Consider the following 22856-nt stretch of genomic DNA (forward strand, 5'->3'; position numbering starts at 1 on the left):
TTTCCAGGCGAAATAACAGTCATCTAGCACGTTGTTGTAGCTCGGACAAGTATAAACAAATACAAGCAGAACAGTCACTTTTTTATTTATTAATATAAGATATATATTTAGAGAATTGTGCAGAAAGCTCAGACATATCAGCAGCATCAGTACTAACAACCTCACAGCACACGTGTCCAGGGAAGTAAACATTTAGTGCTGAGAGAGAGAGGTTGAGTGGTGGCCATTAGTAATGCGCGGGTCAGCTGTTTGTTCACCAGCATCCGCCCGCAATTACTATTCAGTGGTGTAAAGTACATAAGTAAAAATACTTCAAAGTACTAATTAAGTCGTTTTTGGGGGGTATCTGTACTTTACTTTACTATTTATATTTTTGACAACCTTTACTTGTACTTCACTACATTCCTAAAGAAAACAATGTACTATTAACTCCATACATTTTCCCTGACACCCAAAAGTACTGGTTGCATTTTGAATGGCTAGCGGGACAGGAAAATAGTATAATTCACACTTATCAAGAGGACATCCCTGGTCATCCCTACTACCTCTGATCTGGTGGACTCACTAAACACAAATGCTTCATTTGTAAATTATGTCTGTGTTGGAGTGGTCCCCTAGCTCTCTGTAAAAAAAAAATATATATATATTTTTTAAATGGTGCCGTCTGGTTTGCTTAATACAGGGAATTTGAAATTATTTTCACTTTTACTTTCAATACTTAAGTATATTTGAACAATTGCATTTACTTTTGATACTTAAGTATATTTTTAAAACCAAATACTTTTAGACTTTTACTCAAGTAGTATTTTACAGGGTGACTTTCACTTTTACTTGAGTCATTTTCTATTAAGGTATCTTTCATTTTACTCAAGTATGACAACTGGGTACTCTTTCCACCACTGTTGCTATTAACCCATTAGCAACCCCTGACTATGTGATAAAGTGAAAATCTGAGGCCCGCATCCAACTTAACCCGCAAATATAGAAAATGAGCTGTACAGTCGGAGATTGCAGAACTATTTTTTACAGGCCTTTTTAGATATAGGCCTGTTTCTGTTTATAGCCTATTTGTTAATCAACTTGTCTATAAATATCTAAATGCAGCTTCTCTTCTCTCATTACTTGTTGCCCTAGAAGAGGGCCATTTCCATTTGTTTTGTCTTGTTTTCCCACACACCTGGTTTTCATTCCCTCGTTACGTGTTTGTGTATTTAATCCTCTGTTCCCCCCATGTCTTTGTGTGGTATTGTTTGTTTGTAAGTGCTTGTGCACATGTTGACTGGTGCGCATTGGGTTTTGTACCCAAGATGTTATTTTCTTGATGCCGTTGGTTTTAGAATTATACTGCTCCGGCTATTACCTAGTTCTGCTCTCCTGCGTCTGACTTCCCTGCCACCAGTTACGCACCCCTTACAGAATACCACACCAGAATATGGAGTCGGCAGGAGCAGGTGCCCCTGGTATGGAGATTGAGGAGCGCGTCCAGGAACACACAGCGATGCTCCACCATCTCGGCGCCGCAATGGACCGTGTCGTCCAAGCTATGGACTAGAGGTTGACCGATTAATCGGAATGGCCGATTTAATTAGGGCCGATTTCACGTTTTCATAACAATCGGAAATCGGTAATTTTGGACGCCTATTTTGCCTATTTATTTATTTATTTATCTATTTATTTATTTACACCTTTATTTAATCTTTATTTAACTAGGCAAGTCAGTTAAGAACACATTCTTATATTCAATGACGTCCTAGGAATGATATATGCAACAGTTAGGGCCGCCTGGCTCATTGCGAACTAATTTACCAGAATTTTACGTAATTATGATATAACATTGAAGGTTGTACAATGTAACAGGAATATTTAGACTGATGGATGCCACCCGTTAGATAAAATACGGAACGGTTCTGTATTTCAATGAAAGAATAAACGTCTTGTTTTCGAGATGATAGTTTCCGGATTTGACCATATTAATGACCCAAGGCTCGCATTTCTGTGTGTTATTATGTTATAATTAAGTCTATGATTTGATAGAGCAGTCTGGCTGAACGATGGTAGGCATCAGCAGGCTCATAAGCAGTCATTCAAACAGCACTTTCGTGCGTTTTGCCAGCAGCTCTGCTGTTTATGACTTCAAGCCTATCAACTCCAGAGATTAGGCTGGTGTAACCGATGTGAAATGGCTAGCTAGTTAGCGGGGTGCGCGCTAATAGTGTTTCAAACATCACTCGCTCTGAGACTTGGAGTAGTTGTTCCCCTTGCTCTGCATGGGTAACGCTGCTTCAAGGGTGGCTGTTGTCGTTGTGTTCCTGGTTCGAGCCCAGGTAGGAGAGAGGAGAGCTATTGAAGCTATACTGTTACACTGGCAATACTAAAGTGCCTATAAGAACATCCAATAGTCAAAGGTATATGAAATACAAATGGTATAGAGAGAAATAGTCCTATAATTCCTATAATAACTACAACCTAAAACTTCTTACCTGGGAATGTTGAAGACTCATGTTAAAAGGAAGCTCCAGCTTTCATATGTTCTCATGTTCTGAGCAAGGAACTTAAACGTTAGCTTTCTTACATATATATATTGCACTTTTACTTTCTTCTCCAAAACTTTGTTTTTGCATTATTTAAACCAAATTGAAAATGTTTCATTATTTATTTGAGGCTAAATTGATTTATTGATGTATTATATTAAGTTAAAATAAGTGTTCATTCAGTATTGTTGTAATTGTCATTATTACAAATACAAAAAATCGTCCGATTAATCGGTATCGTCTTTTTTGTCCTCCAATCGGTATCGGTATAGGCATTGAAAAATCGTAATCGGTCGACCTCTACTATGGATCGCTGGGAGAGTTCCTCCAGCACCTCCACCAGCACAACCGGGGCCTCCACTACTCACTCCCCCTGCACCCGGTTCCAGTGGAATTTGCCTCACCCTCCCCGGGGAGTACGATGGGACGGCTGCCTGCTGCCAGGGTTTCCTGTTACAGTTTGGAGTTATACCTAGCAAACGTCCACCCGGCTCCTTCGGGCTGTGATAGGGTGTCCGCCTCTCGGGGAAAGGCCTGGAGTGGGCCAACGCCGTGTGGGTGGAAGGAGATGGGTTGCTGGACCACTTTGAGGAGTTCACCCATCGTTTCTGGGCAGTCTTCGTCTTTTCCACCTGCGGCAGGGGGCGAGGAGCGCACAGGAGTTCGCTTTGGAATTTCGAACCCTGGCCTCCAGAGCGGGATGGAAGGACAGGGCCCTGATCGACCACTATCGCTGCAATTTGCGCGAGGACGTCCATCGAGAGTTGGCCTGCAGGGACACCACCCTCACCTTTGACCAGCTGCTGGACCTGTCCATTCGGTTTGCTGGCTACACGCGGACGTCCAGATCGGGGTCTGTTGGTTCCATCCCCCAGCACCACCGCTCCGATGCCCATGGAGTTGGGAGGTGCTGCGCTCAGTGAGACCGGAGGAGGTTCCGTCTCGTGCACCATCTGTGGCTGCAGAGTTCACACTGCCGGTCGGTGCCGGGTTGGTTCCTCTGGGGGACGAGGCAGCAGGCAGGGCACTCTGGCGTCACCCCAGGTGAGAAGGCACCATTCTCACCCAGAGCCCTCTGTTGTACATATGTTTTTGTTCATTACTTTTCCTGAGTTTTCCCCGCATTCCCAGCATAAGGTGCTCGCCAATTCAGGCGCGGCGGGGAATTTTATTGACAGATCATTTGCCCATAGTTTAGGGATCCCCATCATTCCTGTAGATATGCCCTTCCCAGTTCACGCCTTAGATAGTCGACCATTAAGGTCAGGGTTGATTAGGGAGGCCACCGCTCCTCTGGGCATGGTGACGCAGTGTAACGGCTTTCTTCCTGGGAAGGAGAGGCGGACCAAAACGCAGCGTGGTTAGAGGTCATGTTAATTTAATAAGGTAACTCAAACATGAACAGGATACAAAACAATAAACGTGAAAACCGAAACAGTCCTAACTGGTGCATTAAACACAAAGACAGGAAACAACAACCCACAAAACCCAAAACAAAACAGGCTACCTAAATGTGGTTCCCAATCAGAGAAAATGACTAACACCTGCCTCTGATTTGAGAACCATATCAGGCCAAACATAGAAATAGACAAACCAGACACACAACATAGAATGCCCACCCAGCTCACGTCCTGACCAACACTAAAACAAGGAAAACACACAATAACTATGGGTCACACGGAGAGAATCAGTCTCTTTCTCATTGACTCTCCTGCGTTTCCCGTGGTGCTGGGCCTACCTTGGTTAGCTTGTCATGACCTCACTGTTTCATGGCAACGGAGGGCTCTCACGGGGTGGTCGCAAGAGTGCTCGGGATGGTTTGGGGTTTCCGTAGGTGCTACTACAGTGGAAAGTCCAGACCAGGTCTCCACTGTGCGCATTCCCCCCGAATATGCCGATTTGGCTCTCGCCTTCTCCAAAAAGTAGACGACTCAATTACCACCCCATCGACGGGGGGATTGTGCGATAAATCTCTTGGTAGACGCCGCACTTCCCAGGAGTCACGTGTATCATCTGTCACAGGCGGAGATGGTGGCTATGGAAACATATGTCTCCGAATCCCTGCGTCAGGGGGACATTCGGTCCTACACTTCCCCCGCCTCCTTGAGTTAATTTTTTGTAAAGGAGGAGGGAGGTCTGCGCCCGTGTATTGACTATCGAGGCCTTGATCAGATAACTGTGAGGTACAGTTACCCGCTACCTCTTATCGCCACAGTGATTGTGTCAATGCACAGGGCGCGCTTCTTCACCAAACTTGATCTCAGGAGTGCTTACAACTTGGTGCATGTCCGGGAGGGAGACGAGTGGAAGAAGGCGTTCAGTACCACCTCAGGGCATTATGAGTACCTCGTCATGCCGTACGGGTTGATGAATGCTCCATCAATCTTCCAAGCCTTTGTAGATTAGATTTTCAGGGACCTGCACGGGCAGGGTGTGGTGGTGTATATTGATGACATTCTGATATACTCCGCTACACGCGCCAAGCATGTGTCCCTGGTGCGCAAGGTGCTTGGTCGACTGTTGGAGCATGACCTGTATGCCAAGGCTGAGAAATGGCTGTTCTTCCAACAGTCCGTCTCCTTCCTAGGGTACCGCATTTCCACCTCAGGGGTGGAGATGGAGAGTGACCACATCTCAGCCCGTGCATAATTGGCCGACTCCCACCACGGTAAATGAGGTGCAGCGGTTTCTAGGTTTTGCCAATTACTACCAGAGGTTTATCCGGGGTTTTGGTCAGGTAGCGGCTCCCATTACCTCACTGCTGAAGGGGGGGCCGGTACGTATGCAGTGGTCGGCTGAGGCGGACAGGGCCTTTGGTTACCCTCTTTGGCATTCATAGTGGAGGTGAAGGCGTCCAAGGCTGTGATAGGAGCCGTGCTCTCTCAGCACTCGGGTACGCCACCGAAGCTCCGCCCCTATGCCTTCTTCTCGAGGAAGCTCAGACCGGCGAAGCGAAACTATGACGTGGGGGACCGGGAGCTTTTGGCTGTCATCAAGGCTTTGAAGGCGTGGAGACATTGGCTTAAGGGGGCTAAACATCCTTTCTCATCTGGACTGACCAACGCAATCTGGAGTACATCCGGGCAGCGAGGAGACTGAACCCTCGCCATTCAAGGTGGGCCATGTTTTTCACCGTTTTGTTTTCACCCTTTCTGACAGACCAGGTTCCCAGAACGTGAAGGCAGACGCACTTTCCCGGCTGTATGACACAGAGGAGCGGCCCATGGATCCCACCCCCACCTTCCTTCCTGGTGGCGCCGGTAGTATGGGAGCTGGACGCGGACATTGAGCAGGCGTTGCGTGCAGAGGCCGCTCCCCTCCAGTGTCCCGCTGGGCGTCTGTACATTCCGTCTGCTGTCCATGACCGGCTGATCTATTGGGCCCACACGTCACCCTCCTCTGGTCATCCAGGCATCGGTCGGACGGTGCGCTGTCTGAGTGGGAAGAACTGGTGGCCCACTTTGGCTAAGGTCGCAAGGGTTTATGTTTCCTCCTGCTCGGGGTGCGCCCAGTGTAAGGCTCCTAGGCACCTGCTCAGAGGTAAGCTACACCCCTTACCTGTTCCACAGCGGCCATGGTCACACCTGTCGATCGATTTCCTGACCGATCACCCCCATCACAGGGAAACACCACGATCCTGGTTGTTGTGGATCATTTCTCTAAGTCCTGCCGTTTCCTCCCGCTGCCCGGTCTACCTACGGCCCTACAGACTGCGTAGGCCTTGTTTACACACGTCTGATCGGGGTCCCCAGTTCACTTCGAGGGTCTGGAGGGCGTTCATGGAATGTCTGGGGGTCTCGATCAGCCTTACCTCAGGTTTTCACCCCGAGAGTAACGGGCAGGTGGAGAGAGTTAACCAGGATGTGGGCAGGTTTCTGAGGTCTTATTGCCAGGACCGGCCGGGGGAGTGAGCAGCATTCGTGCCCTGGGCAGAGATGGCCCAGAACCCGCTCCGCCACTCCTCCACTAACCTCTTACTGGGGTATCAGCCGGTTCTGGCTCCTTGGCATCAGAGTCAGAACGAGGCTCCTGAGGTGGACGACTGGTTCCGGTGCGCGAAGGAAACATGGGACGCCGCCCATGTTCACCTTCAGCGTGCCGTGCTGCGCCAGAAAGACTGTCACCGCAGTGAGGCCCCGGTGTTCGCACCGAGGAACCGGGTCTGGCTTTCGACCCGAAACCTGCCCCTCCACCTGCCTTGCCGGAAGCTGGGTCCGCGGTTTGTGGGGCCATTTAAAGTCCTGAGGAGAGTGAACGAGGTGAGTTACAGGTGACAGCTTACCCCCGATTTACCGTATTAAACCCTCGTTCCATGTGTCTCTCCTCAGGCCGGTGGTGGCTGGCCCGCTCCAGGAGTCTGAGGTGCGGGAGGTTCCTCCGCCCCCTCTGAAAATCGAGGGGGGCCCGGCGTACTCCGTTCGTTCCATACTGGATTCGAGGCGAGGGGCCTTCAGTACCTCGTGGACGTGTTGGACCCTTCAATGCTGCGGGAGTTCCACCGTCTCCGTCCGGATCGCCCTGCGCCTCGCCCTCCGGGTCGTCCCCGAGTCCAGTGTCGGCGCGCTGCTGGGGCCTCGCGTCAAGGGGCGGGGGTACTGTCACGACTTCTACCGAAGTCTGTTCCTCTCCTTGTTCGGGCGGTGTTCGGCGGTCGACTTCACCGGTCTTGTAGCCATCGCCGATCCATTTTTCCTTTTCCATTTTTTTTTGTCTTGTTTTCCCACACACCTGGTTTTCATTCCCTCTTTACGTGTTGTGTATTTAATCCTCTGTTCCCCCCATGTCTTTGTGTGGTATTGTTTGTTTGTAAGTGCATGTGCACATGTTGACTGGTGAACGTCTGGTTTTGTACCCAAGTTGTTTTCTTGATACCGTTGGTTTTGGAATTAAACTGCTCCGGCTATTACCTAGTTCTGCTCTCCTGCATCTGACTTCCCTGCCACCAGTTACGCACCCCTTACAATGGGAAAGATTTTACTTGCAAAATTGTATCAGTTTGACCGTTTTTAAGAAAATTTAAAGCAGTTAAAAACGACACATGTTTTTGAGAAGATTTCAGTTCAGCTTGGATGCATATTTTATGATGTTTGAAATAAAGATTTTATGCTGATAAAATAGCACCATTACAGACGGTTGCTAACTGCGCATTCATTTTCTCAAGATGCTGAATGAAATAAATCATATTTCTCCACTCCTGTTCTCGAGTCAAAATGTACATTTGGTGTATAATTTTACTGCAAGAAATGCTTAATTCTGCAGGAGTTAATATTAGATTAGGCTATATGAGAGGTTATAGACCTACAGTCAGTGTCCAGATTTCAGGCTACTTCTCCATTTAACCCATCTGAACAGTACAGTTTCCTTGACGTATCATTTTGACAATCTCGCAATATGATGTTTGCTCTTGCTGCCTGTATATTTGAGCTAAAACTCCAGTATTATTCCTTCATAGCTTGTTCTCCATCTTATGTTTAAATAGGGAGCCAATTTGTTTTCAGGACTCTAATTTCCATGACTGATAAAACTTTTTTTCTCATGGCTCTCTCTCTCATGTCTCTCTGCAGCAGACATATGATGAGCAATATGGTTGGAACATCGAATCGCAATAAAATCACAGTATCGAATCACAATATTATATAGAATCGTGACAATCACAATACAGATCGTATTGGCATCTAAGTATCATGATAATATTGTATCGTAAGGTCCCTGGCAATTCCCAGGCCTAATCACTAGTGACCATGGTATGTGAGTGTGCCCACTTAAGCTGTAGCATCATGGCACTGTAAAGATGGTATCCAACATCGCAGTACCCCTTGGGAATACAAGGAAGCAGCACAACAGCACAGCAAGAATGCACAAATGAGATCAAATGCTAACTCAAACGTGTTTTTTTTTGCTTGATTTTTGTGTGTTTCTGTGTATCTTTGTGTGTGTTGCCTGTGTATGTCTGCCTATTACCCCAAAGGAGAGGGAGTTGCTGGGCCGTATCTCAGACCTGCAGGAGGAGGTGGTAAGGAGGAAGAACCACATTGCTGAGCTGGACCACGAAATCCACACACTGAATGAAAACATCAACACGCTCACCAAGGAGCTGGAGCTTAAGGGCAAGGAGGTGCTGAAGATCCGCAGTGAGGCCAACCAGCAGATCAGGTGGGTGGGAGGAGAGGGCAGGAGGGGAGGGCCGTGACCCCACCACAGAGCCTTATGGGGTGACACAAAGGAGGGTTGACACAATAACAGGCCAGTAATGTTGTTCCGGCGCGTTGCGTACTCATACACCTGTATTCATACCCCTGTTACAGCTTGAATTCAAAATTTATTAAATATATTTATTGCCTCAGCCTTCTACACACAATACCCCATAATGACAAAGTGAAAACATTTTTTTAGAAATGTTGGCATATTTATTGAAAATGAAATACAGAAATATCTCATTTACATAAGTATTTACACCCCTGAGTCAATACATGTTAGAATCACATTCGGCAGCGATTACAGCTGTGAATCTTTCTGGGTAAGTCTCGTAAGAGATTTGCACACGTTGATTGTATAATATTTGCACATTATAATTTGTTTAATTCTTCAAGTTCTGTCAAGTTGGTTGTTGATCATTGACATCCATTTTAAAGTATTGCCATAGATTTTCAAGCTGATTTAAGTCAAAACTGTAGCTATAGTAGGCCACTCAGGAACATTCAATGTTGTCTTAGTAAGCAACTCCAGTGTATATTTGTGTTTTAGGTTATTGTCCTGGAGGAAAGCAGACTGAATCAGGTTTTCCTCTCGGATGTAGCCCGTGCTTAGCTCTATTCCGTTGATTTTTATCCTAAAAAACTCCCTTGCCGATGACAACCGTACCATAACATGATGCAGCCACCACCATGCTTGAAAATATGAAGAGTGGTACTCGGTGATGTTGTTTTGGATTTGCCCCAAACATAATCTTTTGTATTCAGGATATACAGTTAATTTCTTTGCCACATTTTTATCAGTTTTACTTTAGTGGCTTATTGCGAACAAGTTGTTTGGGAATATTTTTATTCTGTACGGGCTTCCTTCTTTTCACTCTGTAATTTGTTTAGTATTGTGGAGTAATTACAATGTTGTTGATCCATCCTCAGTTTTCTCCTATCACAGCCATTAAACTCTGTAACTGTTTTAAAGTCACCATTGGCCTCATGGTGCATTCCCCGAGCAGTTTCCTTCCTCTCTGGCAACTGAGTTAGGAAGGATGCCCGTATCCTTATAGTGACTGGGTGTATTGATATACCATCCAAAGTGTTATTAATCCAAATGAATAACTTTACCATGCTCCAAGGGATATTCAATGTCTGCCATTTTTTACCCATCTACCAATAGGTACCCTTCTCTGCGAGGTATTGGACAACCTCTCTGGTCTTTATGGTTGAATCTGTGTTTGAAATTCACTGCTCGACTGAGGGACCTTACAGATAATTGCCTGTGTGGGGTACAGAGATGAGGTAGTCATTCAAAAATCACGTTAAACACTATTAATGCACACAGAGTGAGTCCATGCAACTTATTATGTGACTTGTTGAGCACATGTTTACTCCTGAACTTATTTAGGCTTGCCATAACAAAAGGGTTGTATACTTATTGACTGAAGACATTTCAGCTTTTCATTTTAAATGAACTTGTAAAAATGTCAAAAAACATAATTCCACTTGACATTATGGGGTATTGTGTCTAGGCCAGTGACACAAAATCTCAATTGAATCCATTTCAAAATCAGGCTGGAACACAACAAAATGTGGAATTAGTCAAGAGGTGTGGATACTTTCTGAAGGCACTGTAGGTGAGTCTCCCGTATGCTATCCTTACAGGTGAATGCCTCTACCTCGTTTTAATATGGTCACGATGAAGGTTATTTTGGATTGTTTAGTTAATTTAGATGACTGGTGAATCACAACACGAGAAGTTCAGTTGTGCGACTTCCTCTTGTTTAGATGTGACTGTCAGTGGCCATTGGCAGTGCTGGCAACGTTTTCAAGTTAGATTAAAGTGGAAGGATACTGGCAGAAAGAGAGGGGGCCAATTTGCCTCTCCCTGCTAGATGTCCTGGTTTATATTTTGTCATCTGTTATTCCCTTTGATGACATGGTCCCTTTTGACATTTTGTTATATGGCCAAATAAATTGATAAGGAAATATGAAACTGTTATTTGGGGCAAGGCCTAAATATAATCTATCATCATGCTTTTCCCACAGGCTGATAATTTCACTCTTATATTAATTCATAATGTGTGGCTAAGGCCCGGATGGAATGAACGGAAAGAACTCTCATTAGAATTAAAAGCCTGTTTGGTGATGAATTAAAAAAATGGAGGCTGATGCTTTTCTAGAGATAACTAATCACATTTCATTTGATTTTTTTATTGAACCTTTATTTAATTAGGCAAGTCAGTTAAGAACAAATTCTTATTTACAATGACAGCCTATCAAAAGGCAAAAAGGCCTCCAGCGGGGACAGGGGCTGGGATTAAAAAAAGATATATATAAATATAGGACAAAATGCACATCACGACAAGAGAGACAACACTACATAAAGATAGACCTAAGTCAACAACATAGCAAGGCAGCAACACAGACAACACAGCATGGTAGCAACACAACATGGTAGAAACACAACATGGTAGCAGCGCAAAACATGGTACAAACATTATAGGGCACAGACAACAGCACAAAGGGCCAGAAGGTAGAGAAAACAATACATCACGCCAAGCAGTCACAACTGTCAGTAAGAGTGATTGAGTGATTGAGTCTTTGAATGAAGAGATTGAGATAAAACTGTCCAGTTTGAGTGCTTGTTGCAGCTCATTCCAGTCGCTAGCTGCAGCGAACTGAAAAGTCGAGCGACCCAGGGATGTGTGTGGCCTTTAACAGAATGTGACTTACAGAACGGGTGTTGTATGTGGAGGATGAGTGCCGCAGTAGATATATCAGATAGGGGGGAGTGAGGCCTAAGAGGGTTTTAGAAATAAGCATCAACCAGTGGGTCTTGCGACGGCTATACAGAGATTACCAGTTTACAGAGTAGTATAGAGTGCAGTGATGTGTCCAATAAGGAGCATTGGTGGCAAATATGATGGCCGAATGGTATAGAACATCTAGCCGCTCGAGAGTATCCTTACCTGCCGATCTATAAATTATGTCTCCGTAATCTAGCATGGGTAGGATGGTCATCTGAATCAGGGTTAGTGTGGCAAAGGTGGTGAAAGAGGAGCTATTACGAAAGAGGAAACCAAGTCTAATTTTAAATTTAGCCTGCAGCTTTGATATGTGCTGAGAGAAGGACAGTGTACAGTCTAGCCATACTCCCAAGTACTTGTATGAGGTGACTACCTCAAGCTCTAAACCCTCAGAGGTAGTAATCACACCCGTGGGAAGAGGGGCATTCTTCTTACCAAACCACCTTACCTTTCTTTGGAGGTGTTCAGAACAAGGTTAAGGGTAGAGAAAGCTTGTTGGACACTACGAAAGCTTTGTTGTAGAGTGTTTAACACAAAATCAGGGGAGGGGCCAGCTGAGTATAAGACTGTATAATTTGCATATGAATGGATGAGAGAGCTTCCTACTGCCTGAGCTATGTTGTTAATGTAAATTGAGAAGAATGTGGGGCCTAGGATCGAGCCTTGGGGTACTCCCTTGGTGACAAGCAGTGGCTGAGACAGCAGATGTTCTGACTTTATACACTGCACTTTTTGAGAGAGGTAGTTAGCAAACCAGGCCAAAGGCCCCTTAGAGACAGAGACACCAATACTCCTTAGCCGACCCACAAGAATGGACTGGTCTACTGTATTACATTTTTTTTATCCAAGTCAATAAAAATTGCAGCACAACGTTGCTTAGAATCAAGGGCAATGGTGACATCATTGAGGACCTTTAGGGTTGCAGTGACGCATCCATAACCTGAGCGGAAACCAGATTACATACCCGAGAGAATACTATAGACCTCAAGGAAGCCAGTCAGTTGATTTTTGACAAGTTTTTCCAACACTTTTGATAAACAAGGCAAAATAGAAATAGGCCTATAGCGGTTAGGATCAGCTTGATCGCCCCCTTTAAATAAAAGATGAAACATGGCTGCCTTCCAAGCCATGGGAACCTCCCCAGAGAGGAGAGACAGGTTAAAAAGGTCAGAGATGGGCTTGGCGATGATAGGGGCAGCAACCTTAAAGAAGAAAGGGTCTAAACCATCTGACTAGTCACATTAGAAGGGTTGGGAGATGAGGAAATGTTGGACGGGAAAGGATGCATGGTTGAGTCAAATAGGAGTCCTGACTTAATGAAGTGGTGATTAAAGAGCTCAGCCATGTGCTTCTCATCAGTAACAACCACATCATCAACATTAAGGGACATGGGCAGCTGTGAAGAGGAGGGTTTATTCTCCAGGTCTTTAACCGTTTCCCTAACTTCAGAGAGAGAACTTTTCCTTAAAATAACTAACTTTGGCCTTCCGGATAGCCTGAGTCCACTTATTTCTAATTGGCCTGAACGAGAGCCAGTCAGCCTGAGTATGCGTGTGCTGAGCCTTTTCTTGAGGTGGAGTAACTCTGCAAGATCATGGTCGAACCAGGAACTAAACCTGTTTTTAATTACATTTTTCTTCATGGTGGCGTGTTTGTTAACAATACCACTAAAAATATCAAAAAAGAAGGTCCAAGTGTCTTTGACAGAGGGGATCAAGTTGATTCTATCCCAATTTACAGAGGCCAGTTCATGAAAGAAGGCTTGCTCATTCAAGTTTTTTTGTCAAGCGTCTATGACAAATCAGGACAGGTCGTTTCACTGAGCAGCCATTACGAACACAGGCTGTAAAACAGTGATCACTAAGGTCATTACAGAAAACACCAGACTGATACCTATCAGGATTATTTGTGAGGATAACCTCAAGGAGAGTAGCCTTTTCTGGGTGTTTGAGAAAGTATTAGGGAGTCCCATTGGGAAATGGGGATACCTAGTCAGTTGTACAACTGAATGCATTCAACTGAAATGTGTCTTCCGCATTTAACACAACCCCTCTGAATCCGAGGGCTAGTGTTCCAGTGCGCATGTGTGTGCAAAAGCGCACGTCTGTTTGTGCGTGCATGCATGTGTGACATCAACGACACACATCACTAGCAGGATTCCAAGCTCCTCGTGGAGTACGTTTCACTTCCAATTATGTAACACGCGGGCGAATCCTCGTTTCTGAGATAAAAATAACATAATAAATAAATACATTGGAAATGATGTGTCCCTCAGGGTGTTACTCAGGGAGAGGCAAACATATTCCTCTGTACTCCTCATGGTCTCTCTCTCCGACTGCAGTACCTCAGAGTGAGCAGCCCTGCCATAAAGCCCACTGAGAGGAGACAGTCACCGCTAGCTACCATGCAGGGAATTTCAATGAGCTGGTGAAATGTCCTGGAAAAGTCCTGTCCATCTGTCCCGATTTCAAAATAAATCAATAAGTAAATAGAGAGGAGTGTTTTTTTTCACTTATGGCGAAACAGTGATACCTCTCCTCCAGAGCCCTCTGCTATGAATTATGTATGTCCTTCTAGGAAAGGAAAGGATGAGTGTGTCAGGAAATGAAAGAAAGTCAAAGATGAATGCAATTTGACTGGCGGCAGCAGGATCAAAAGGAATGTGTCTGTGGTAATTGTGCCTCGTTAGGATACTGTAACACCTCTAGACCAGAGACTCAGCGCCTCAGAGCTGGAGAGGCGTATAAAGACGTGATCTGAATGGGCTTTAATGGTCTGGTCTCTTCTCATCAGGGCTCATGAACAGGACCTGTGTAAGAAACACGAGCGGGAGATGGCTGAGATGAACGCCATGCACAACAGAGAGACTCAGAACATGCTGTGTGACTTCAACAAGGCCCAGGAGCTACTCAAAGACAAGATTTCTGCTCTGCAAGTCCTGTACGTACAGTACATCCAGTATGTAGTTGCTTTAGCTGTGTGTGTGTGTGTGTGTGTGTGTGTGTGTGTGTGTGTGTGTGTGTGTGTGTGTGTGTGTGTGTGTGTGTGTGTGTGTGTGTGTGTGTGTGCGTGCGTGCGTACATTCCTGTGTGATTATATAAAGCCCTGGCAGATGATGACAGACCACAGTACCTGGCCGAGCAACAGAGGGTGAAAAGGTGAGTGCCCCAGACAGATACAGGGATGAATGGAAGGAGGAAGGAAGGATGAGAGGGAGGGAGGGATGGATTCAAGAGGGGGGAGAAGGGGGCTACTCATGACCTCCTGAGGTGAATATGGCCCATTGGGAAGGTCCTTCTCTCTCTCCTTACCCTCCCAGTAGTACAGATGCAGCTCCCTATGAGAGATCTGGCAGACTTGTTTTATTTCCCTCGTGTGCTGTATGGAGGTGACTGTGTCCTCAATATCCCATCACACACACACACACACACACACACACACACACACACACACACACACACACACACACACACACACACACACACACACTGTCCATGTAGCAGTGTCCTACTGGGGATAAACCTCCAGCTGGGTGTGCAGCTGCCCCATAGCTTTCAAGACACCACAATGCACACACAGTACACACCAGCAAATACAAGCATAGACATAGAAAAATCCCCTGCAAACTGCTGTGAATAGATCAATGGAGATGTATTGATTATGGAAATGAAATAGGGAGCTTAGGAAGGCACTCATAAATGATCCGTACGTCTCCATAGAAACTATTTTTGAAATATGAGAGAGGAACAGAGGAGAAACAGATGTAAGGGCCCTAGGACTGTGGATTTTGCTGTCAGGAGTGACCTAATTTGGTTTCACTTGAATGAGAGCACAATCTAGACACACAGCCAGCTACTGCAGAGAGAGCCTCTGTTTAAAATAGTTCATCTGTGATGTTCCCCACTAAATATTCTCATGGCTCAATCACTCCTTTCACAACATCAAAATGAAATGCTAGTGAAGCATACATCATTATTTGTGCACATGTTCCTCCATGAATGTGACCGACAAACAGAATCCATTACGATATTGTAAAAATAGGTCACACATAGATCTAAAACCAACCTGCTGGTTGGAGACCCTGTCATTATCAATTTGCTGACTAGTTGACATTTCCAGGGCCTTCCCTTGAGGTGGCCGATTTACTGCCTGCTAATTAAGCACAGGACAAATCTATTTTAACGACAACCCCTGTCCCCTCCCCAATTAATCACCATGGCAGCTTCGTTCCCCCAAAGCCAGTCCCTGGCCACCGCTAAATTATTACGCCATTTAAGCTTTATGAATATTTTATCTCATTACATCTCCTATTGGTTAAGCCCCTGGGAACCAACATGAGTTTGTTGTCTGATTGGTTGTTGTCACATCTGTTTTGAGTGATCCCGCTGGAGAGTTGAATGGAGTGTGATATATTTATAGAAAGCAAGCCAGCACCAGCTTCCCAGGCTGCACTGCAGCAACATGTTTATTTCACACGGGTGTGCTTGGAATATGTGTAGGGATACAGACAGTGGTGGAAAAAGTGCCTAATTGTCATACTTGAGTAAAAGTATAGATACCTTAATAGAACATGACTCAAGTGAAAGTCACCCTGTGAAATACTACTTCAGTAAAATTCTAAAAGTATTTGGTTTTAAATATACTTAAAGTATCAAAAGTAAATGTATTATTGAAAGGAAAAGTATAAATCATTTCAAATTCCTTATATCAAGCAAACCAGACGGCACCATTTTTTATTTACGGAGAGCCAGGGGCACACTCCAACACTCAGACATAATTTACAAATGAAGCATTTGTGTTTAGTGAGTCCGCCAGATCAGAGGCAGTAGAGGTGACCAGGGACGTTGTCTTGATAAATGCGTGAATTGGACCATTTTCCTGTCCTGCTAGCCATTCAAAATGTAACAACTACTTTTGGGTGTCAGGGGAAATGTATGGAGTAAAAAATACGTTTCTTTAGGAATGTAGTGAAGTAAAAGTAAAAATGGTCAAAAATATAAATAGTAAAGTAAAGTACAGATACCCCCAAAAAACGACTTAAGTAGTACTTTAAAGTATTTTTTACTTAAGTACTTTACACCACTGGATGCAGATGAGTCTATAGTGAAATGTGACACTGAAGTAATGTGTAGTAGAGCAAGAAATTAACAGATCGCCGATGCATAGCAGCGCAGCAGAAGCAATTATCCTGATATCCAATAGGCTCTCCCTCTAATTCAAGCTCTTGCCTGTCCCTGTCTCGCGTCGGCGTTTTGATGGCGAGTTTGGTATCACTTGTCATTCCACATCTGTAAGTGCTGAGGGCGACGAGCCAAACTGGACATGATGGATGCTTGTTTACAGTACGAGGAATATCTTGGCATATTAAAGTCATCAATCTCAAGTTAGAGGCAGCAAAAAAACTGTGGAGAGGCAGATGGCTTTGAACACTGTTAAGAACTCTTCTAAAAAAAAAATTAAAAAGCGCTTGTTATTTGTTGACACGTTAAAGTGGAAATCCAGGAAAAACATGTACTGCCACTTTTTGATCATAGTAATACACCAGCACTAATAGGCTTTCTGATTATGAGATTAAACCCAGGAGAGTTAAAAGCTACTGCTTTACTATTGAACTGTAGGTAAGGGAAGGGAAGCTTTCAAAACATGGTCCCTCAGTGTCTGCATGTATTAATGCTCATATCCCCAAGCTGATCTTTTATTATCACGTCACACAAACAAACTGTGAGACATCTGAGCCCTAATGGGCCCCTCCTCTCCCCCAGGCTGGAGGGCACGGAGGATAAGTTCCGGAACAGGGAGAGCCGGCCTGAGGACCTGCAGGTGATCGCTGAGCTAAAGGACATGGTGACTGAGAGGGAGTCCCTCGTCAAGAAGCTGGTGGTAAGTGTATGTACACAGTACAAGATGGCCTACAGGATGCCCTTTTGTGGTTTTACCCAACAATCCTAGACATGGAGCCTGCATGCCTGTCTACCTCCAGACAATACTAGCCAGACTATGGAGTGCTGTAGCTCTGCATGACCTAAGAGTTCTCATACAGCAGCAGTAGACTCAGAGAGCTATGTTACAGCCCTCGAGTCCCAGCGATGCATTCAGACAGGTTATCCAGCATACTGTATTGGTGACAAAGTGTCTGTGGCACTAGAGAGAGTGGATAGAAAGCCCTCTGACTTTAGCCAGTGCTATCACCCGGTACTGCTAAGCCCCATTGTAGACCGAGAATGTGAGGTGTGTCGTAAAACATCAGTGAGATGCTCCATCACGAACCCAGAGCGCCGTGACCTAACTGGCTTCTCTCTGTGGACGTGCAGGACGACAAAAAGTTCTACCAGCTGGAGTTGGTGAACAGAGAGACCAACTTCAACAAAGTGTTCAACACCAGTCCCAACGTGGGAGTAATAAATCCCCTCATCAAGGTGAGCTGACCGCTTGCACACCACACAGACAGACACAAGGCTAACACACCTCTGGACTAACACTGACCATCAGTTGATTAGAGCCATATGGCTCATCTGAGCCAGTCTTTGACACTTTGTGAAGCCCCAAAGCTACCGGTGACAATTTGAAACCATTAGGGAACCATCCCGATCATTACAGGCCTAAACCAGTTGCCTGTACGCCGTTGTAGAGAATGATTGAAGTGGAGATTTTCCACGTATATTTAGCCTTGATTTCCATTGGAACCATTCCATCCTTTAGTGGAGAGAAGTTGTGTCCCATTCCAATGTAAACACAGCAATCCCCTGTCTCCCAGTTGAATGGATCACTCTGCATGGTCAATATGTAACTGTTGACTCCATTTCAAGTTCTATAACTTCCAATATTATGTGTGTTTGTACATTTTTGTGTGTGTGTGTGTGTGTGTATGTGTGTGTGTGTGTGTGTGTGTGTGTGTGTGTGTGTTAGTCAGTGTGTATGTGTGTTATCTCCCTGTTCAGACATCCAGTTCTCCTTTGCTTTCCAAGCCATTCTTTGTTAGTGTGAACTTTCTGTAGCCTCTTCCTTTGATGCATCCCTTTTTTGCCCATCTTAGTTTACAGAAAGCTGAGAGCGACTGTTGCTTCACTAGCTGAGTGGTGCGAGCTTGACCATCAGAAAGCATCCATCCACATAAATCCTCCAAGAGAATGAGAAATATCTAAATATATATATATATATATATATATACACACAGCAGTCTTTTTTTCCCATTGGACTAGCTTTCCCTATTTTTCCCATTTGTTTGTGTTTTTGTCCTACTGTGTAGCAACAGAGAAAGAATGACAAATCAGCAAACCGATTCAGCAGCTCTCCAAACCTCAGGGCTCTGGAGGCGACAGGAACAGGGATGGGGAGCGGGCAACCCCAGCCCAACCGCCTAGAGCCTATCCCCAACTCCCCCATTCACCACCTTGAGCTCAACACTAGCAAACCTCTGCCCCCACCGACCCCTCCGACAGAGCCCAAGAAATTCATGAGGTGAGCGCCGCCCCTCCCTCACCGCTGACGCCTCCGTCCGCACCATGGGCAGGCCCAGGGGTCAAGCACACTGACACACAGACAGACAGAGGCTTGCCCTGACCTTCGGCCCATACAGCTGCAGATAGGCAGCTTTCATACAAACCTCTCCAGAGTCAGCTGTCATATCCCTTTCTGTTGGGCTTCAGTCTTTAAAAGAAACTTCTCAATGTGACCCTCACTGGCGAATGTTGATGTTCTTCCCCCCTCTCTGTCAGACCTCGCTCTGATAAACAAAAGAGCGTTAAATTAGGAATGACAAAAAAAACATTTAAGCACTCCAGTCTGGAACTTTAATTACCTTGAATAATATATTAAGTTGCGTGCTGCCTGTTGCCAGCAGGCTGAGGGTTCATCCCAGGATTCCCTCTTGATTGCTATTCTATTTGAAGGACATGATGGTTTTTGTCTTTGCCTGCAGTTTTTGCGAGGCTTTGATTGCATCCCCTGAGAATTAGCTTTCGGAGAGAGGCAGAGCTCCCACAATCTCTCCCCCCCCCCCCCCCCCCCATACACTTCTATGTCAATTCATCTTTACTTTATACCGCGAAGTCAGTGACTTCACAAGAGGGTTTCTTTTCAAACACACAACAAAAGATATTCCAGCTGAACTTACACACACTGCTGGAGATGTATCAACACTTTACTATACTATTATAAAGTATAGTAAATACATAAGCTTTGAAAATGGCATTGGAATGCAAAAAGGAGCATGTGTACCACTACCCCTCCCCCACCCCCACCGTCACTCTTAACATGCTAACTGAAGTGTGCACGCTAGGAGTTGTCTCTTTGTGTCTCTGCGTTGTGTTAATTGTTCAGTTTGTCCTGGAAGTTATAGGCCTACAACTCATTGGTGATGTTGGTATTGTTCTGTTAAACCCCCTCATCCTCACCGGCCTCCAGGCTTGTCGCACTTACTGCACTTTGTTGTCCACCTTGATGTGAAATTGTTTTGATTTTACATGAGGAAAATATCGGTGGTGGTATTTTCTTGCGTGTGTGTGGATGTGTGAACGTCTAACTGAAGCCTCCAATAACAACAACACTCCTTCTCATCAATGAACGCCTCTCTCTCTTGTGCCTTGGCATTGCTTTGCTCGCTGTTGTGCTTCCAGCTATAATTCTGTTCATGTGTATTAAGCACACATGTTAATGTGGTACTCTCTTGTGCATGTGTTGTACTAGCTTGTGCTGCCTGCACTCATCCGGTGCTTAGGTTTCTGACAATTGCTGCACTTGTTATCTATCTGTACCCGTGTGCACTGTGCCTCTGAGCTTTGGGCGTTTCTGTTGCCTTTGCTGCATGCTGCTATGTAAATAAGTTGCAGATGAGTCGGCGTGGCGGATTTGCGCGGGGCTGCCCTCCATTGTCATGGGACTCTCCCATCACTGCATCACACACATGGCCTGTCTGTCTCAGCCCCTGGCAAGGTGTCCCTGTTTACACTTAGCAACAGATGCACCTCCACATACCACATACCTGCTGAAGCACATACCACTCGTATTAACCAAACTGCAGGGGCAAATGATGACACAATGGTGCCATGTATTACATATTTGCTTTCAGATTATTCAAAGGCTGCCCCAATCTCGTTGCGTGCAGTGCTCCTGAAGTGCTGCCCTATTTCGATTCACGAGGTCTATACCAGAACACACACGCTTCAGTTCTCAGAGAAGATACCTAGATCAATAGAACTTCTTAATTCAGCTCACCAGCAAATGTGTAGTACAATACATGTACATAAATACTTGAGTTTTCCCGATGAAAAACACTAGCATGCGTGCTTATGCCATTTCTCTGCTTCTAGCTTTTGATGTTGTTGAAGTCAGCCCTGTCCGTCTCAGCCCAGGTGTTCTCTGGATCCGAAATTGGTGATGAACAGACCAATTGAGCATTCAATTGGGTTTGCTGCAATGGAGGCTACTGAGACTGAGGAGAGAATGATCACAGAGGAGATATTTTAGGATAGTTCTCAGAGACAAACAGTTCAAGGCCCCGCACAGAATGAAGAAGCCACCTGTCTTTTATTTAAAAACTTCAGCTCAGTTAGGGCAGTGCAGTTGGTGCAGTGCAGAATGAGTGCAGGCTGTGTTTATTCATTTGTATCTAGTCATGATAATAATAATAAAACCTTTAAGTTCAGAGGATGTTATTTCACATAACAACTGGGGAAATAACCATAGTAGGAAATTAAAACTCAAAAGATCTGAAGTTACACAGTTCTTTATCAGATTCCCAGACTGCAATTTCCTTGCCTTTGTGTTTGTCAAATATCAACTGCAATATAAAGTTGGGTCATAAATCACTGAGATATTTTCATCTTGAACTCGTTGTACACTCTAGTTGTTGAGAGAAGAGCGCTTCACATTATTACGGTTTGTTCTGTACTGACATTTCAATGAGACTTCTCCTCCCACTCATTCTCTCCTCCTTTTTGGCTCTCCAGACAGTCGGATGTCAATCCCTTCATAGATAGGAGACATCTGGTGCCCATCAACGGGCTACGACCCCTGAACAATTGAGGCTGAGGGAGGGCCCTAGACACCAGGCAGCCAGACAGACAGCCAGAGATATATCTAGCTCTATAGGCAAAGAGCAAAGGTTATTTTATGTGGAATAAAGCTGCAATGTTCGAATACAGTGATGTTTGTTGGCCGTTATTGTGAATTTGTCAATGCATTAGGTTGAATATGCCATATCTTAGGTAGACTTAGAACAAACAACAATAGGCAAGGTTATGGTCTTTCAATACATTTTCCCTCTCAGAAGTTTTCCTTGGTTACAATTGCATTGGCTTTTCAGAAACTACAGACAAGTAGTATGAACGTAGTATATAGGATTTTTAATAGATGCATTCACATATTTGTATAACCAAGACAGCGTGGTCCCCCGAGGACCTGAGTCAAAGATTAACAACCGCATGGTCTTGTAATTTCATCTCACAAAATCTCATGTCTGGACGATCATGTAAAACAGAAAAGTTAGAGTTAGTAGAGCCGCGGGCTCTTAGAAATGAGCACACTTAACAGGGTTAAAGGCAGATTAGCGCAATGGAAATGTTATCGTTTTCTAGGAAACATTCACACTTAAGAGCAGATCATCAAATCTATACTGCCGCAGCAAAATCCCATTATCCTCTGAACTGGATGAATGACTATACCGACGACACTAAGGAACATTCACAAACACATCACATAGGCATAAAACCCAGAGATTTAAATCAAATCAAATGACTCAACACCAAGGTGTAATAACGATTCCTTAGTCAATAATGTCCTGTGTTGTGTAACTGTGCTGCTGTTGTGGTGTGCCCCCCCCCCTGTGTAGCCCTCCTGAGACAGAAGAGTCACCCGTAGGATCCCCCGACCCCCAGCGCCAGGAGTGGTTCGCCCAGTACTTCACTTTCTGACTTTTGCAACTCGAGAGCATGTCAACCATAGGAAACGAAAAATACAACAACCAAAAAAAAGAACAATATTTAATGATCTCCCACTCCATTTCATTCTGTTGATTACTTCCCCGTGAACGGGTTCCTTGTTTGTACAGTGCCGATGAGTATGTTTGACGTTTTCTTTTCTGCAGTTTCTAAAGAGTGATGCATATGCTGCTACAGTAAATTGTCCTCTCTCTGTACCTTATTTTAGAATGGCACCATAGCGAGAGTTTGTTACAGACGCATAACCAATTTTGGTAGAATTAAACTGTTTGTATGGTTGTCTCAACACAGATATAATGATGTCTCACCAATTTTAAAAATAAATTGCATATTTTATATTTATATTATACTATGTATGCTTAACTAATAAATAATTATTGTGACATTTAATCATGA

The 22856-nt window shown here is 44.8% G+C and overlaps 1 protein-coding gene across 5 annotated transcripts in view; it reads left to right on the forward strand.

Moving 5' to 3' along the window:
- LOC110522208 (protein FAM184A) overlaps positions 1-22856 on the forward strand; it is a 163519-nt gene extending 140663 nt beyond the window's left edge. For 2 of the 5 annotated variants that reach the window (XM_021600410.2, XM_021600414.2), the window contains 6 exons: positions 8500-8684; positions 14317-14463; positions 17286-17409; positions 17835-17939; positions 18770-18981; positions 22352-22856. In XM_021600410.2, the coding sequence (XP_021456085.2) occupies positions 8500-8684; positions 14317-14463; positions 17286-17409; positions 17835-17939; positions 18770-18981; positions 22352-22433 (855 nt within the window). In that variant the 3' untranslated portion in view covers positions 22434-22856. The remainder of the gene's footprint in view (positions 1-8499; positions 8685-14316; positions 14464-17285; positions 17410-17834; positions 17940-18769; positions 18982-22351) is intronic. The other 3 variants (XM_021600411.2, XM_021600412.2, XM_021600413.2) reach the window with 3 other exon arrangements.

The sequence above is a fragment of the Oncorhynchus mykiss genome, chromosome 4 (assembly GCF_013265735.2).
Source record: "Oncorhynchus mykiss isolate Arlee chromosome 4, USDA_OmykA_1.1, whole genome shotgun sequence".
Lineage (NCBI taxonomy): Eukaryota > Metazoa > Chordata > Actinopteri > Salmoniformes > Salmonidae > Oncorhynchus > Oncorhynchus mykiss.